Source organism: Sciurus carolinensis, chromosome 8 (genome assembly GCF_902686445.1).
Source record: "Sciurus carolinensis chromosome 8, mSciCar1.2, whole genome shotgun sequence".
Classification (NCBI taxonomy): domain Eukaryota; kingdom Metazoa; phylum Chordata; class Mammalia; order Rodentia; family Sciuridae; genus Sciurus; species Sciurus carolinensis.
This window is the reverse complement of record NC_062220.1, coordinates 44639486-44658700: the sequence shown is the minus strand read 5'-3', so window position 1 is coordinate 44658700 and position 19215 is coordinate 44639486. Positions and strand designations below refer to the sequence as shown.

General features: G+C 42.2%; 1 protein-coding gene across 3 annotated transcripts in view; it reads right to left on the bottom strand.

Moving 5' to 3' along the window:
• Window positions 1–19215, bottom strand: part of Col28a1 (collagen type XXVIII alpha 1 chain) — a 196400-nt gene that overhangs the window by 53696 nt on the left and 123489 nt on the right. For all 3 annotated transcript variants that reach the window (XR_007109989.1, XM_047562843.1, XM_047562842.1), the window contains exon 27: window positions 16885–16953. Coding sequence is in view for 2 of the 3 variants with exons in the window: in XM_047562843.1 (XP_047418799.1) it covers window positions 16885–16953 (69 nt within the window). In the remaining variant the exon portion in view is untranslated. The remainder of the gene's footprint in view (window positions 1–16884; window positions 16954–19215) is intronic.

The window sequence follows — 19215 nt, the reverse complement described above, 5'->3', positions numbered from 1 at the left end:
CCAGGCAGAAGCTCAACACCTTCTGGGGCACCCTCCTGTACTGTGCCCCTGAGATGGTGCTGTGGCAAGAATTCTAGGGGCCTAGACATCTTGAGCCTGGGAATCACGCTCACAGGGAGACACCCTTCAAGGCCAGCACCTACCAGCACCTGCTGAAGCTGATTCTGCGGGCCAGCTACGAGTTCCCCAGCACCTTTCTGACGACACCCACAGCCTCATCCAGCAGATGCTGATGGTCGACCTGGCGCAGAGGTCCAGCCTAGAGCAGGTAATGGGCCACCAGTGGCTGAGCCAAGGCGAACAACCTCCACCCGGTCCTGGTAGCGAGCTGCTCCCCAAACACCCCGACCCTGCCATCATGACCATCATGCTCAACATGGGTTTCCATCCCTATGATGCCTGGGTGTCCCTGGACAAGTGGAAATTCGATGAAGCCATGGTGACTTACCACATCCTGTAGCACCAAGGACCCCAGGGGGCAGGCTGCTTGCTCCAGGAGAGCCCTGTGCGCCCTCGCGTGGTGGCGCCCCTCCCACGCCCGGCAGATGCCCCCAGCATCCACCCCAACAAGTGTGCCAGCCAGCCTGCCCTTCCCATGCCCTGTGAGCAGCAGCAGCCTGAGGAGGCTAGGTCGGCGGGGCAGAAGGGCGCTGCCAGTGCCAGCATGCCCGCCATCCCTCTGCGCTTCTTCCATGTGGACACAGCCCCTCCCAGCTCAGCCTCCGGGTGAGATCCTGTGCCCCGCAGGCCCGAGCACCCCGGACCCAGCCCCTGCATGGTCCTCAGCAGGTGGGTGGCAGAAGACCCCAATTTCTCCTCCTGGGGTCCTTCCTCAGGCCAATCCTCTGACAGCCGCAAGGGTTGGAAGCAGGTTACTAGGAAGATCACGACCTGCCTTCGAAAATTCTGCTGCTGTGTGCCCTGCATCCACTGGCCCGCCTCCACAAGGAGAGAGGCACCTGTGCAAGGAGGCCACAGACGCTCTAGGTCTCCACACAGAGTGGCTCCAGGGGACGTGCCCTGATGGGACAGACAGACCAACGGACAGTCAGAAGTCCCCAAGCTCCAAGCATCCTGACCCGATGGAGTGGTCACCCATCAGGATTGAACTCAAAGAGCTTCAGGCATGAGGTGCGTCAACTGGCCCCAGCCTCCCCACGCGGATTCCAGCCAAGAGCGCGTCTGCATCCACCACCTGCTCTCCTCTGCCCCCACCTGCCACTGACTTCAGAGACTCTACGCCCAGGACACTTCCCCCTGCCCTACTCCTCCCTGACCTTCCTCCTGGGCTTCTGGGATGGCAGAGATGGTTCCCAATGAATTTCTCTTTCTCACCAATTGTATAATAAAATTGATGTTCCAAAGATTGTTTTTGTTTTGCTTTTTTTTCGTGAGAAACAGAAATTTATTAAAACCATCTCTGTGATTCCAGAAATATGGAGGAAAGGACAGAGAAGAGTAGGGCGGGTGGAGGTGGGGATGTGTCCCAAGGAAAACAGTCTCTAATATCGCTTCCAGGTGGGGTGGTGGAGCCCCTTGCCTCTAGGTGATTCCAGATAGTCTCATGACTGGAATTCGCCAGAAGGCCACTCTTGCAGGGCTCCCTGCCGCAGCTGTTCCACATACGTGATATACCATGAGAAGAAGCATGAGTTAATCATTCAGAGGTGTATACATTTCTCTAAACATCACAGTTATGATGTGTCAATTGAAAATGACATCAATAAAATCTTAAGTAAAAGTAAAATGCCGGACTGTCTCACCTCCTTGGTGTGGCTGTAACTCAGCCATTCACTTTCATTGAACCTCTGTTTCTGAGTCCAGGTCCTGTCTTTTGGGCTGGCCCACAGCAATGTATTTGGAGAATACAGTTAGCAATCTTCCTGGTCACTTCCTTCTGGCCCTTGCTGTGTTAGGGGCAAGGGCTGCAGTTCCATTATGGGATTCTTGGTGGAGGAGCTTTCTTCTGATGATGTACCCTGGGAGGATTTCCTGCTCTCTGCCACCCACCCACTACTGCTCATCCAGGGGCTGCTAGGGCATGCTGGGAGGTATGCTGGGAGTGAGGGTCGTTGCTTGTAGGCTGCACAGAAGAATGGCAGGCAAACCAGTTCTTCTGCTGCCCTTCTGCCCTGAAGGCTTGTTCTTCTCAGACAGCTGATGCTCATGGGACAAGAAGGGGAAGGAGTGAAGGAAAGACTCACTGGCACTCTTCTTTGGATGGAAAGTGAGATTGGGGTGGGGGATGGGCAAGGCCCAGCCTCTGGATGCACACGCTTAACTTGGACTGTGCAATCTGTCCCCTGGGTTGTCTGGTGCTGGAGCATCAGATATGTAGCCATTGCCTCATCAAACTTTCTGGTTACCAAGGATACCCATGTATCACATGAGCTGTAACCCATATCAAATATGACCCTATCAGTGGGTCCAGGTGGTTGGGGAATGGTTCACTAGAGTGATTTAGGGAATATTCCTCACCCATGGGGCTCAGCCATGGGTGCCCCATGATTTGGTCTCTGTGTGGGGTACACAGTCAGGATCTGCATAATCAGACTTCCTTCTTTGGTGGACAGGTGAGAGGAAATGCCATATCTTGGGTGTAGGACCTGCTCCCCCAGGTGCACTGCAGTGGGAGGCACCCCATGAGCATGAAGTACAGGAGGACACCCGGGTTCCAGACAGCCACTGTAACACTGTTCTGTTCTTCCCATGGGTGGAGTTCTGGGGCACCGTGTGGGAGAGTGCCAAAGAACATGTCCAGCTTTTGTTGGGCAGTGAACCCGCAAACCAGGCAGAAGTCACAGAGTTTAATATTGCCTCCAGCATCCACCAGGATGTTCTCTGGCCTCAGATCTCTGTGCAGGATGCCCTTCTTGTGGAAGTTGTGTACAGTGCATGTGATCTCTAGAACACTTTCTGGGCCCCCTCCACCTACTTGCCAATGGCCTCTGGGATGTGGCACAGCAGCTTCCCCTCACTCGCATGCTCCATCACAATATGGACGTTATCAAGGGTTTCAACAATGCAAAACAACTTGATCCCATTTGGGTGTTCAATGTTCTTCATTATATCCACTTCAGATATAATGTGGCCTATGTTCCACTCTACCTATGCCCCCTTCGACCCTGTGAGGACCTGTCAGGCCAGTTTCACCTGAACAAAACTGCCCTTCCCACATGTCCCTTAAAACCCAGTAGTGACATGTGAGTGCATCCCTAAAGGAGAAGCTGGAGGAGAGACCCTACTATACTCTCATAACCTTGCTACTTTGACTATTCTTACTATGCATCCTAAGCAGCAACACCAAGAATGCTAGACAAAAATAATAACAAAAAGCCTGCAAAAATAAAAAATAAATAAATCAACCAAACAAACAAAAAAAACGCACCAAATCAAAAACCAATCAAAAGACCACAACCAGAACCACCAAACTACCAAATGAGCTAACTATCTCTTAGTCCAACAGGTCAGCACCAAGAGCTCCCTGTTCTTGTGAACCAAAACCCAGCCATAACTAGGGGCTTGTATAGCTGGTGTTTGAAATTCCCCCTCAGTGGCTACTTGTGAGGTCAGAGCAAGAAATGGTTCAGTTTTGATTGCAGGTAACCCACAGTGATTGTCTCACTTTTTGGCTTCCAGGACTGTTTCCACTTTAATAATAAGGATGTGAAAGGACTCCAGAAGTTTTTTGCCTTGGTGGACTATGGAGAAAGATAATTACTTGTTTAGAAATTAAAACCTGTAGGATGCTTCAGTTCCATTTTGAGTCTGAAAATCTGTAATAACTTTTGGCTTTTAAAGATCTCGTTGTGTTTACACTTGAGGTATTCAATTCCTTTTCCATTCACCTTGGAATGATTGGTGTCAAAAGGATGGTAGCACTTCATTCACATGATGATACTATAACAAAATGCTCTGTTCCCTATGTCATTGCAGGGCATGTTATTAATATCTATGGGGCTGAGAGGAAGGGAGATTTCATCATAATTTTTCCATAAGGTCCTCATCAGATTTCTCATCAGAAACCTTGGAACCCAGAAGGTAGTGGCTTGGTCTATTCATAGCCAGGAAGAACAAACTTGTCGACCAAGAATCCTATGGTTAGCAAGTGTCTTCCATAGGGGAGGAAGTGGAGGCATCCCCAGATGCCTTGGTTCCTTCATGCTGTTATATCGAAGTATTTTAGACGAGGTAATTTTTAGCAATAGAAACTGAATTCTCCCAGTTCTGGTGTCTGACAAGTCTAAAGTCACAGTGCCAGGATATTTGGTGTGTAGAGAGTGCTCACTTTCTGCTTCTAACATTGAATCTTGTTGTCATGTCCCCACATGGTGGAAGGGGCAGAGAATTGAACTCACTTCCAAAAATCCTTTCCATTCTTTCTTTTGTGCTACTAGTTATTGAAAGCAGCACGTCATGTGTGCTAAGCACGCACTGTACCATTGAGCTACATCACTAACTCTTTTTGTTTTGACACAGGGTCTCACTAAACCACCTCTGCTGGCCTTGAATTTGCAATCCTCCCAAGTCAATCTCCCAAGTCACAAGGATTATAGGAGGTTACCACCATGCCCAGCATAAGAACTGTGTGTGTGTGTGTGTGTGTGTGTGTGTGTGTGTGTGTGTGATGGTTGCTGAGGATGGAACTAGAGGCTTGTACATGCTAGACAAGGGATATTTTTTTTTATGGTTGTACACAATGTAGATTCACACCATTCTTGTAATCATACGTATATATACGGTAATACTGTCTGTTTCATTCTACTATCTTTCCATCCCCCGCCTCCTCCCACCCCACTTTCCTCTACACCATCCAAAGTTCCTTCATTCTTCTCATCCCCCCTCTGACACCCACACACCCACTATATATTGTCATCCACCTATCAGAGAAGACATTTGGCCTTTAGTTTTTTGGGTTTGGCCTATTTCACTTAGCATGATATTTTCCAACTTCATCCATTTACCAGCAAATGCCATAATTTTCTTCTTTATGGAAGAATAATATTCTACTGTGTATATATACCACAGTTTCTTTAATCATTCATCAATTGAAGGGTATCTCAGTTGGTTCCACAATCTAGTTATTGTGAATTGAGCTGCTATGAACACTGTAGCATGCTGATTTTAAGTCCTTTGGGTACAAATCGAGGAGTGGGATAGTTGGGTCAAATGGTAGGTTCATTCCAAGTTTTCTGAAGAATCTCCATACTGCTTTCCAGAGTGGCTGTACCACTTTGCAAATCCACCAGCAATGTACAAGTGTGCCTTTGTCCCCACATCCATGCCAACACTTATTATTGCTTGTGTTCTTGATAATAGCCATTATAATTAGAGCTAGATGAAATCTTAGGGTGGTTTTAATTTGCATTTCTCTAATTAATAGGGATGATGAGCACTTTTTCATATATTTGTTGATCACCTGTATATTTTCTTCTGTGAAGTGTCTGCCCAGTTCCTTAGCCCATTTATTGATTGGGTTCTTTGTATTTTGGGTGTAAAGAGTTTTAAGTTCTTCATAAACTTTGGAGATCAGTGCTCTGTCTGAGTTGTGTGTGGAAAAGATTTTCTCCCACCCTGTAGGCTCTCTTTTCACATTATTGACTGTTTCCTTTGTTGAGAAAAAGTTTTTTAGTTTGAATCTATCCCATTTATTGATTCTTGCTTTTATTTTCTTGTGCTATGGGGGTCTTATTAAGGAAGTCTGCTCCTAAGCCAACATGATGGAGATTCGGGCCTACTTTTTCTTCTATTTGGTAAAGGGTCTTAGGTCTAATTCCTAGATCCTTGATCCATTTTGAGTTGAGTTTTGTACAGGGTGAGAGATAGGGGTTTAATTTCATTTTACTGCATATGGATTTCCAGTTTTTCCAGCATCATTTGTTGAAGAGGCTATCTTTTCTCCATTGTAAGTTTTTGGCACCTTTGTCTAGTGTGAAATAACTGTACTTATGTGGGTATGTCTCCATGTCTTCTATCCTGTACCATTGGTCTATCTGTCTATTTTGGTGCCAATATCATGCCGTTTTTGTTACTATTGCTCTATAGTAGAGTTTAAGATCTGGTATTGTGATACCTCCTGCATTACTCTTCCTGCTCAGGATTTCTTTCACTATTCTGGGTCTTTAGTTCTTCCAGATGAACTGCATGATTGCTTTCTCTATTTCTATGAGAAATGTCATAGGGATTTTAACTGGAATTGCATTAAATCTGTATAGCAACTTTGGAATTATGGCCATTTTGATAATATTAATTCTTCTTATCCAAGAACATGGGAGTTTTTCCATCTTCTAAGGTCTTCTTCAATTTCTTTCTTTAATATTCTGTAGTTTTCATTGTAGAGATCTTTCATCTCTTTGGTTAGATTGATTCCTAAGTTTGTTTTTTTGAGGCTATTGTGCACAGAGTTGTTTTCCTCATTTCCGTTTCAGATGTTTCATCGCTTATGAATAAAAATGCTTTAGATTTATACGTGTCAATTTTTTTTTTTTTTTTTTTTTCAGTATAGACACCATTTTTTACCATTTATTTTTTTTTTTTTTTTTTTTTTTTTTTTTTATTGTGAACAAATGGGATACATGTTCTTTCACTGTTTGTACATAGAGTAAAGGCATACCATTTGTGTAATCATACGTTTACATAGGGTGATGTTGGTTGATTCATTCTGTTATTTTTTTCCCCTTCCCCCCACCCCTCCCATCCCTCTTTTCCCTCTATACAGTCCTTCCTTCCCCCATTCTTGCCCCCCTCCCTAACCCTCACTCTAACCCTAAAACTAACCCCTCCCACACCCCATTATGTATCATCATCCACTTATCAGCGGGATCATTCTTCCTTTGGTTTTTTGAGATTGGCTTATCTCACTTAGCATGATATTCTCCAATTTCGTCCATTTGCTTGCAAATGCCATAATTTTATCATTCTTTATGGCTGAGTAATATTCCATTGTATATATATGCCACAGTTTCTTTATCCATTCATCAACTGAAGGGCATCTAGGTTGGTTCCACAATCTGGCTATGGTGAATTGAGCAGCAATGAACATTGATGTGGCTGTATCTCTGTAGTATGCTGATTTTAAGTCCTTTGGGTATAGGCCAAGGAGTGGGATAGCTGGGTCAAATGGTAGTTCCATTCCAAGTTTTTTAAGGAATCTCCATACTGCCTTCCAGAGTGGTTGCACTAATTTGCAACCCCACCAGCAATGTATGAGTGTACCTTTTTCCCCACATCCTCGCCAACACCTGTTGTTGCTTGTGTTCTTGATAATCGCCATTCTGATTGGGGTGAGATGGAATCTTAGGGTGGTTTTGATTTGCATTTCTTTTATTACTAGAGATGTTGAACATTTTTCCATATGTTTGTTGATTGTTTGTAGGTCTTCTTCTGTGAAGTGTCTGTTCATTTCCTTAGACCATTTGTCGATTGGATTATTTGTAGTCTTGGTGTTGAGTTTTTTGAGTTCTTTATAGATTCTGGAGATTAGTGCTCTATCTGAAGTATGATTGGCAAAGATTTTCTCCCACTCTGTAGGCTCTTTCTTCACATTGCTGATAGTTTCCTTTGCTGAGAGAAAGCTTTTTAGTTTGAATCTATCCCAGTTGTTGATTCTTACTTTTATTTCTTGTGCTATGGGAGTCCTGTTGAGAAAGTCTGGTCCTAAGCCGACATGTTGAAGATCTGGACCTACGTTTTCTTCTATAAGATGCAGGGTCTCTGGTCTGATTCCGAGGTCCTTAATCCATTTTGAGTTTAGTTTTGTGCACGGTGAGAGATATGGGTTTATTTTCATTTTGTTGCATATGGATTTCCAATTCTCCCAGCACCATTTGTTGAAGAGGCTATCTTTTCTCCATTGCATATTTTTGGCCCCTTTGTCTAGTATGAGGAAATTATATTTGTTTGGGTTTGTGTCCGTGTCTTCTATTCTGTACCATTGATCTACCTGTCTATTTTGGTACCAATACCATGCCGTTTTTGTTACTATTGCTTTGTAGTAAAGTTGAAGTTCAGGTATTGCAATACCCCCTGCTTCATTTTTCCTGCGAAGGATTGCTTTAGCAATTCTGGGTTTCTTATTCTTCCAGATGAATTTCATAATTGCTTGCTCTATTTCTGCAAGGTACATCATTGGGATTTTAATTGGAATTGCATTGAATCTGTATAGCACTTTTGGTAGTATGGCCATTTTGACAATATTAATTCTGCCTATCCAGGAACATGGGAGATCTTTCCATCTTCTAAGGTGTTCTTTAATTTCTTTCTTTAGTGTTCTGTAGTTCTCATTGTAGAGGTCTTTCACCTCTTTTGTGAGATTGATTCCCAAGTATTTTATTTTTTTTGAGGCTATTGTGAATGGAGTAGTTTTCCTAACTTCTCTTTCTGAAGATTCATCACTTATGTATAAAAATGCATTGGATTTATGAGCATTGATCTTGTATCCTGCTACTTTACTGAATTCACTTATGAGTTCTAAGAGTTTTCTGGTGGAATTTCCTGGTTCCTCTAAGTATATAATCATATCATCAGCAAATAGGGATAGTTTGAGTTCTTCTTTTCCAATTCGTATCCCTTTAATTTCTTTGGTCTGTCTAATTGCTCTGGCTAGAGTTTCAAGGACGATATTGAATAGGAGTGGTGAGAGAGGGCATCCCTGCCTTGTTCCAGATTTTAGGGGGAATGCTTTCAGTTTTTCACCATTAAGAATAATATTAGCCATGGGCTTAGCATAGATGGCCTTTACAATGTTAAGGAACGTTCCCACTATCCCTATTTTTTCTAGTGTTTTGAGCATGAAGGGGTGCTGTATTTTATCAAATGCTTTTTCTGCATCTATTGAAATAATCATGTGGTTCTTGACTTTAAGTCTGTTGATATGGTGAATTACATTTATTGATTTCCTGATGTTGAACCAACCTTGCATCCCTGGGATGAAACCCACTTGATCATGATGCACTATCTTTTTAATACATTTTTGTATGCGATTTGCTAAAATTTTGTTGAGAATTTTTGCGTCGATGTTCATTAAGGAAATTGGTCTGAAATTTTCTTTCCTCGATGTGTCTCTGTCTGGTTTAGGTATCAGGGTGATATTGGCTTCGTAGAATGAGTTTGGGAGGGTTCCCTCCTCTTCTATTTCATGGAATACTTTGAAAAGTATTGGAATGAGCTCTTCTTTAAAGGTTTTGTAGAACTCGGCTGAGAAACCATCAGGTCCTGGACTTTTCTTTGTTGGTAGGCTTTTGATGACTTCTTCTATTTCATTACTTGAAATTGGTCTATTTAAATTGTGCATGTCCTCCTCGTTTAGTTTAGGCAATTCATAGGTCTCTAGAAACTTGTTGATATCTTCGAAATTTTCTATTTTGTTGGAATATAGATTTTCAAAATAGCTTCTAATTATGTTTTGTATTTCAGTCGTGTCTGTTGTGATACTTCCTTGTTCATTCCGAATTTTGGTGATTTGGGTTTTCTCTCGTCTTCTCTTTGTTAGTGTGGCTAAAGGTTTATCAATTTTGTTTATTTTTTCGAAGAACCAACTATTTATTTTGTCAATTTTTTGTATTGTTTCTTTCGTTTCAATTTCGTTGATTTCAGCTCTGAGTTTAACTATTTCCTGTCTTCTACTACTTCTGGTGTTGGTCTGTTCTTCTTTTTCTAGGGCTTTGAGCTGTAGTGTTAGTTCATTTATTTTTTGAGTTTTACTTCTTTTATTAAATGCGCTCCATGAAATAAATCTTCCTCTAAGTACGGCTTTCATAGTGTCCCAGAGATTTTGATACGATGTTTCTTTGTTCTCGTTTACCTCTAAGAATTTTTTAATTTCCTTCCTAATATCTTCTGTTATCCATTCCTCATATAATAGCATATTGTTTAATCTCCAGGTGTTGGAGTAATTTCTGTTTTTTGCTCTTTCATTTATTTCTAGTTTCAATCCATTATGGTCTGATAAAATACAAGGAAGTGTCTCTATCTTCTTGTATTTGCTAACATTAGCTTTGTGGCATAATATATGGTCTATTTTAGAGAAGGATCCATGTGCTGCTGAGAAGAAAGTGTATTCACTCTTCGTTGGATGGTATATTCTATAAATGTCTGTTAAGTCTAAATTATTGATTGTGTTATTGAGATCTAAGGTTTCTTTATTCAATTTTTGTTTGGAAGATCTGTCCAGTGGAGAGAGAGGTGTGTTAAAATCACCTAGTATTATTGTATTGTGGTCTATTTGGTTTCTGAGATTGAGAAGGATTTGTTTGACATACATGGGTGAGCCACTGTTTGGGGCATAGATATTTATGATTGTTAAGTCTTGCTGATTTATGGTTCCCTTAAGCATTATGAAATGTCCTTCTTTATCCCTTCTGATTAACTTTGGCTTGAAGTCCACTTTATCTGAAATGAGGATGGATACCCCAGCTTTTTTGCTGGGTCCATGTGCATGGTAAGTTTTTTCCCATCCTTTCACCTTTAGTCTTTGGGTATCTCTTTCTAAGAGATGAGTCTCTTGCAGGCAACATATTGTTGGATCTTTCTTTTTTATCCAATCTGCCAGTCTATGTCTTTTGATTGATGAATTCAGGCCGTTAATATTCAGGGTAATTATTGAGATATGATTTGTATTCCCGGTCATTTGACTCATTTTATTCATTTATTTGCTTATTTTTGACACGACTTGGTTCCTCTTTATTTGAGAGTTCCTTTAGGATATCTCCTCCCTTTGCTGATTTGCTTCTTTGTTTTTCATTTCTTCTTCATGGAATATTTTGCTGAGAATGTTCTGTAATGCTGGCTTTCTTTTTGTATATTCTTTTAGCTTTTGTTTATCATGGAAGGATTTTATTTCGTTGTCAAATCTGAAGGTAAGTTTTGCTGGGTATAAGATTCTTGGTTGGCATCCATTTTCTTTTAGGGCTTGAAAAATGTTATTCCAGGCCCTTCTAGCTTTTAGGGTCTGGATTGAAAAATCTGCTGATATCCGTATTGGCTTCCCCCTGAATGTAATTTGGTTCTTTTCTCTCACAGCCTTTAAGATTCTGTCTTTATTTTGTATGTTAGGTATTTTCATTATAATGTGCCTTGGTGTGGGTCTGTTGTAATTTTGTGTATTTGGAGTCCTGTAAGCCTCTTGAACTTGATTTTCCATTTCGTTCTTCAGATTTGGGAAATTTTCTGAAATTATCTCATTGAATAGGTTGTTCATTCCTTTGGTTTGTTTCTCTAAGCCTTCCTCAATCCCAATAATTCTCAAATTTGGCCTTTTCATGATATCCCATAGTTCTTGGAGATTCTGTTCATGATTTCTTACCATCTTCTCTGTTTGTTCGACTTTGTTTTCGAGGTTAAATATTTTGTCTTCAATATCTGAGGTTCTGTCTTCCAGGTGTTCTATCCTATTGGTTGTGCTTTCTATGGAGTTCTTAATTTGGTTTATTGTTTCCTTCATTTCAAGGATTTCTGTTTGGTTTTTTTTCAATATCTCTAACTCTTTATTGAAATGGTCTTTTGCTTCCTGTATTTGCTCTTTTAACTGTCTATTGGTGCGTTCATTCAATGCCTGCATTTGCTCTTTCATTTCATCGTTTGCTTCCCTTATCATGTTGATTATGTACATTCTGAACTCCCTTTCTGACATTTCTTCTGCCATGCTGTCATTGGATTTTATTGATATAACATCCAGATTTGTTTGAGGCATTTTCTTCCCTTGTTTTCTCATATTGTTCAGGTATCAGTGGACTGCAGAGATGTTGCAGATTTCCTCTATTGACTTATAATGTCCCTGAAGATTGCTAGTGTATCCCCTCTTATCCTTCAGTAGCCTGAAGTCTTAGAGGAAGTTGATACTTCGGTGTTCCCCTAGGTAGCTGCCTCTCTAGGGGTGGTGGTCTTCAGGTGGGGTATATTCCCTGCTAGAGGGCAGAGGTGCCTCTACTTGTTGACCAATGGTCATCCAAAGGGGAGCTAGACTGCGGGCTAAGGCAATGCCTGTTTGGGCCTGTGTCTCTGGTTTTACTGTCTTTGTGGGAAAACCTCACTCTGCGGGGAAGACCCACCCGGTGGGGAGGTCTCACTAGTCCGTTCCCCTCCTAGAGGTTCTCCTCAGTCCACAACTACCGCCTGTGCAGGGCAGCCTTCCCAAGCAGCGTTTCCAGGGGCCTGGACCTACCTCCTGGGCTTGGGAGCCCTGCCCTTCGCAGACGAGTCTCCTTTGGTGGCCCCTCCTCAGAGAAGCTGCCCACAGTCCTGGAACCTTCGCTCCACCCCTCAGCTGGTCTCTGTGTAGCTCTTTCAAGAAAAGGTGCTTAGATCCCCGGCTCAGACCGTGCTTTGCACCTAATCACTTGGCTATGCGACCCCTCCTCTGAAGAGTCACTTGGAGCCTCGTACATATGCTCCAAGCCCCAGTGACCCGTCACTCGTCTCTTCCTCCAGGCAGGTGTTCTGTGTGGGCGCTTGGAGACCAAGCCACTCACTGCGCACCTCCACCTCCTCAGGACAGCCCCCTCCCCGTTGTTCAGGCAGTTGCTGAATCCAAATAGTTCGCCACCCAACTCTTTCTCTGGCAGCCCCCGGAGCCCTGGCAGATTGGTCCAAAAAACCAAAAAACCAAGCGGTGTGCTGCTCGGCCTCCTCTGCAAGGTCTCCCACTTTCCGAGCTCACTGTTCCAATGAGGGTAGATGTGTCTTGCTGCCTGGGCAGGGCAGCCTTCCCAGGGGCCCAGACCTACCTCCTGGGCCTGGGAGCCTCACCCTTCGTAGACGAGTCTCCTTAGGTTGTCCCTTCTCAGAGACGCTGCCTGAAGTCCTGGAACCTTCACTTCGCCCCTCAGTTTGTCTCTGTGTAGTTCATTCAAGAAAAGGTGCCTAGGTCCCTGGACCGGACCTTGCTATGCACCTAATCGCCTGGCTATGCGACCCGCCCTCTGAGCAGTCACTTGGAGCCTCGTACATATGCTCCAAGCCCCAGTGACCCGTCGCTCGTCTCTTCCTCCAGGTGTGGGCGCTTGGAGACCAAGGCACTCACTGCGTACCTCCACCTCCTCTGGGCAGCCCCCTCCCCGTTGCTCAGGCGGTTGCTGGATCCAAACAACTCGCCGCCCCACTCTTTCTCTGGCAGCCGCTGGAGCCCTGGCAGATCGCTTCAAAACCAAGCAGTGTGTCGCACAACCTCCTTTGCAAAGATCCCCGCTTTCCGAGTTCACTGCTCCAGCAGGGGAGGTGTGACTTGCCGCCTGGGCAGGGGCAGCCTTTGCAGGCAACGTTCCCAGGGGCCCGGACCTCCCTCCTGGGCTTGCGAGCCTCACCCTTCGCAGACGAGTCTCCTTAGGTTAGAGGATCTGCCCGCGGTCCTGGAAACTTCAATCCGCCATTTTTCGCTCCGCTTCGCTGTCCGTTTTTACCGCTCCGGCGGGGGAGGGGCGACCCGCCGAGTCACTGTACTTCACAAAGTTCTCTGCGTTCCAGGGCTACTGCCCCTTCGGGGACGCCTCCCCTATGGGAGAAACTCCCCGGGCGGCTTTGAGTTGGTCCCAAGTCACTATCTCCTCTTTTGAATCTTGAGTCCTGGAGCAACATGAAATGCAGCCGCCCTCTAGTCCGCCATCTTGAACCTCCACGTGTCAATTTTATATCTTGCTATTTTGCTGAATTCATTTATGAGATCTAGAAGTTTTCTGGTGGAGTTTTTTGGATCCTCTAAATATAGAATCATGTCATTGGCAAATAGTGACAGCTTGAGTTCTTCTTTTCCTATTCATATCCCTTTAATTTCTTTGGTCTGTCTAATTGCTCTGGCTAGTATTTCAAGGATGATGTTGCATAGAAGTGGTGAAAGAGGCATCCCTGTCTTGTTCCAGTTTTTAAAGGGAATGCTTTCAGTTTTTCTCCATTAAGAATGATGTTGGCTATAGGTTTAGCATATATAGCCTTTACAATATTGAGGTATGTTCCTACTATTCCTATTTTTTCTAATGTTTTGAGCATGAAGGGGTATTGTATTTTGTTGAACACTTTCTCTGCATCAGTTGAAATAATCATACGATTCTTAACCTGAAGTCTATTGATGTGATGAATTACATTTATTGATTTCCAGATGTTGAACCAATCTTGCATCCCCAGGATGAACCCCAGTTGATCATGGTGCACTATCTTCTTAATATGTTTTTGTATGCAATTTTCCAGAATTTTATTAAGGATTTTTGTGTCTATATTCATCAGAGATATCAGTCTAAAATTTTCTTTCCTTGATGTGTCTTTGTCTGGTTTGGGTATGAGGGTGATATTAGCTTCATGGAATGAGTTTGGAAGGGTTCCCTCCTTTTCTATTTCATGGAACACTTTGAGGAGCATTGGTATTAGTCCTTCTTTGAAAGTCTTGCAGAACTCGGCTGAGAATCCATCTGGTGCTGGGCTTTTCTTGGTTGGTAGGCTTTTGATGACTTCATCTATTTCTTTGTTTGAAATCGATCTGTTTAAATTGTGTATGTCCTCCTGGTTCAGTTTGGGAGGATCATATGTCTCTAGAAATTTGTTGATGTCTTCAATATTTTCTATTTTGTTGGAGTATAGACTTTCAAAGTAGTTTCTCATTATGTTATGTATTTCAGTGGTGTCTGTCATGATATTTCCTAAGGACTAAGTTCTTATCTTTTCACTTACCCTTTTATGCCAGCATTTAGTCTATCTACATAACACAGATGGTGTTCAGTCAGTTGGTTGGGTGGTTGTAATGACAGAACCAATATTCCAGCAACAAAGCCAGGTGGGTACAGAACAAAAGTAGGCCCAAGTTTCACTGATTCAAAAAGTCTTTGGAAAGTTGTAGGAAATATATCAACAAACGTAAGGAATGAAATTTTACTGGTTATGTAGTCTTAACATGACTAAGAGGAATGCCGCCAACTATTTTCCAGTTTCCTCCCTTCAGCAGTTATGGTCTAACCAAGAGTCAGGAGATGAGGTAGGAGTCCTGAGGGAAATACTTCTGCCTGCTGCCAGCCAGCACCAGGCAATCCAGCATGTCTTGAAAGGTTTTATGAGTCAGCCTTGGTCAAGTAGCATCAGGTCACAGCCCTACGTGGAGAGAAAGCTTATCTCATCTCTGATAGGACTGGATATGTGATGTGGCAGTTTTTACTTCGGTTCTCTTCTTAAGATGCTGGACTTCATGACCTAGTTTCATTCAGGATGGATTTGAACATGGCATAAACTGGAGGGCATAAAAAAGGCGCCCCCAGCCAGATGAGTCATGGTTGGTGAAGACTGACTTAATGCAAGCAACCCAAGGTGCTTCAATGTGAATTTAAAAAAAAAAATTGTTCCCAGAAAATAGAAGGGGAAAAAATTACCACCAGATTTAAAGAGGTAGAGGTACATGAACTAAGAGCACATGTAAGCTGAGCTCATGTTGGTGACAAGCCCGGGGCTGTGACACATTTGTTTTCTACACAAATTCATACAAAACCTTATATAGGGTGTTATCCTCTTTTAACTGTAGAATTTAAGGATTAAGTATGAGAGTGATATTATTTATAGGAAGCAGCATTTTTGCTTTATTTTCCAGTGCTTATATGCTATCAACAACACGCTGCCTGGTGTTTGCTTAGATACTTAGTCTGACAGATGAACAACTGTTATTTAAAAGACCTGCCATGGAAACCCTAGACATTGTGTGATGAATTGTAAGATTTAACACAGATTCAGTGAGTTTTGCTCTTGATTTAGCTCACTCTCTCTACACAGGAGTAGGTAGTTTAATTCCATCACAGGATTTTCACATTTATTATCTTAGGTTCCTGCTGTCTCCTACTTACCAAGACATTCTGCTACTTGGAAGAGTCTGTTTTGAATGTTTCCACTTTTTTAGAGTCAATCTCAATTATCCGGAGTTATCAATTATCAATTACCCACTCCCAAAGTTTTTGCATGGTAATAAATAAATACCAAATTTATTGCAGGCAATGGGACAGTTGAAAAACAAAACCAATGTATTAGAAGTAGGAAGGGAATTGTTTGAAATTTCCTACTAACCTGTAGACACCAAACTGTCTAATGAGATGTAGGGGATCCTGAGAACCCCCAGCTTTCTAGATTGCCTTATTGTTGCTGAGCAGAAATAAAACAGAATACAGATGACCATGAATTCCAATAACAAAGACTCCGGCCCTTTGTTCTGCATTAGTTCTCACCCAGGCTACTCAGGAGGATCACCTAAAGAATTTTAAAACCACAGCAGCCAACCTGGTGCATTAGCGCACATGTGCCATCCAGCTATTCAGGAGGATTACAAGTTCAAGCCCAGTCTAGGCAACACAAGAAGGCTGTGTCTCAAAATAAGACTTAAGATGTAACTCAGTGCAGAAGTGCTTGCCTAGTATGCAGGAGGTCCTGGGTTCAATCCCCAGTCCTGCAAACAAGCAAACAAAGGGCACTCCTCAATATCTACCCCCCAGAGATTCAGATTCAACCTTATATTCTACCCTCGTAGGGTAGAAAATCAATACTATTCAGAAAGCTCCCCTATGTAATTGCATTCATAGTTGAGACTGGGAAGCCCCCAACCGGGGAAGGGAGCTTACCGGTCAGGAAAGTGAGAGAGCTAGAGAACATACTGCTGGTATGAAGTCTCCATTCAGCTCAGAAAGCACAGACAAGAAACCACTAGAATTTTCACCAACCAATTTGTATAATGTTAAGCCTCCATGAAACTATTGTACTTATACCACTTCTATCCTTCTGAATGATCTCTCTAAACAATGGATGCAATTTTAACTGCTAAGCTCACATTAAATCCATTTTACAATCGCCATATTTTGCATTATCCACAGCTTCTTCTCCCCTCTCAACTCCTTATGGAATTGAGAGATGATTCCAGCAGTCACATTCACTTACTTTAATTCCTTGTGATCCATAGCCAGGGGGACCAGGAGGACCAGGCAAACCTTTCTGCCCAATATCACCCTGTGAGAAAACAGGGACAAATTAAAGATAAAGTGTAGGACTATTGAGGGAGAAAAAAATTTAAATATGACTGCTTTCAGTTTCAATTCTTTCTTTAGTCTATTTAGGATTTTCTTGCTGTCCATAAGTTATTTTATATTTTATTTAAAGCGGTGTTTTTCTAAATATTTTTAGGTTACTCAAACTGCTTGCAAACAAAATCTTACATATAATCCAAATATAAATAAAGAGGTAAAGGCAGAGCTGCTAGGAACAAGCAGAAGGAGAGATTCTGCTTGGCTCCTCTGCCCCACACCAAGTCTGAAAACCACTGATGCAGGATTCTGCGGGACCTGTAACATGTTATTCTGCTTCAATATGGCACACCAGTTCACTGAGATTGCAGTTAAAGGTTTAGTGAATGTTGATATGGACGAGTATTCAAATTTTTATGAAAACAAGAGGCAGTAAGTAAGTGCAGCATTTCCCAGGGTGTATTTATAAGATGACCCCATGTTTACTGAGGAAAGACTTCATGGTGGACTCAGATTGGAAAACGGTATGTGCCTCCCCATGAAGATCTCCAATGCCCATTAATACAGTCACACAGCACTTAGGGATGGGGATATGATCTGAGAAATGCATGGTTAGGTGACAGCTTCTTGTATAAACATCATAGCATACTTACACAAACTAAGGTGGCTATGACATCACTAGGCATTACACCTGCCCTCATATGTGCAGTATGATCCTGACCAGAAGGTCATTATGTGGCACAGAACTGTATATTGAGGGTTCAAAGAAGTCTTCTAATAGGGAAACTAACTTATCTTTGTTTATCCTGAAAGTTCCTATATCAACATTGAATAGAACAAACACTGAGAAATTTTGGGTTAATATACATTACCATCTAAGTCGGTCTTTTTCTTTTCAATAAGAAAAAAACTTACTTTATCTGATTACTTACTCACTACAAAAATATTTAAGACCAGAAATGAAGATAACAATGAAGAAGATAAATGGATCCATCCTCTCATCACCCAGTGATAATGACTTTTAATATCTGGCCATGGAGGGTGGCAGGGGATCTTCATATATATAAAGCCATCTATAAGACTCAAAACTAGCTTACTGCCACATGGAATTAATGGAAAAAAGAGGGATAAGTTGAGATCCTGGTAATTCTGGGATTTTCAATAAAATCCTTGACTCCTACCGTCTTTTCTCTTTCTTCTGGTCATAGGGTTCAGATTCACTCTGTACATTTTGGGTGTATATACACCTATTTGAAATTTGAATTTGTGATGATAGCTCATTGATACCTGTTTTCCTACAAACCTGTCTGATACTTCTTACCTCACTTTTTGAACAAATCAAAAATATGTCCCAAATAATTGAATAAACAAAACAGTTTTTAAACTCAGCACTATTGACAATTTGAATCAGATAATTATTTATTATGAAAAGCTATCCTGTTCATAAAGGATATTTAGCAGTCTTCCTGGGTTCTACTCACTAAATACTAGTAGCACCCCCAGCTGTGACAGCCCAGAATGTCCTCCTTTGGGTCAGAGGGGAGGATACAATCTTCTTCACTGAGAAATACTGGATTAAAAAAATAAAAGGATGAATAATCATCAAACTGTAGGAGACAAAAGGAGGACATATAAAAATAAGGGCAAAGTGGCCAAAGGAAGTTCTCACCTTCTATGGGGACAATAAATTTAGACCCTTGCACCCAGGCTCTGCCCAAGCAAATGTAGCATATGACACAATAGATACATGTGTGAGCCCCTGAGTGACCCTGCTGAAAGTCCACCTGAAGCACCTCTGGCCAAAGCAAAGATGTGCTTCTTAATGACAACACTTTCTCTAAGAAACGTGGAAATATCCTGAGCTCTTTGCAACTACTTATGAGAGGCCACTTTCTAATTTCTTTTGGGGAAGCACATGGTTTTGTAAACTTCAATGGTCTATTTTACTGAAAGTTCATGTGATATTAAAAAAATAAGACTTTCCATAGGTAATCAAGAAAAAATAAGTCAACACCAACATGAACACTTACTATGAAGTTGCTGTTCACTTGTTTGGTACTAATGGTACAGGTACAGGATGGGTATCCCTTATCTGAAATACTTGGGACCAGAGGTGTTTCAGATTTTGGAGTTTTTCAGATCTTGGAGTATTTGCATATATATACTGAGATCTTTGGGGGATGGTATCCAAATATAAATACAAAACTCATTTAAGTTTCATATATACTTTAAACACATAGCTGAACAT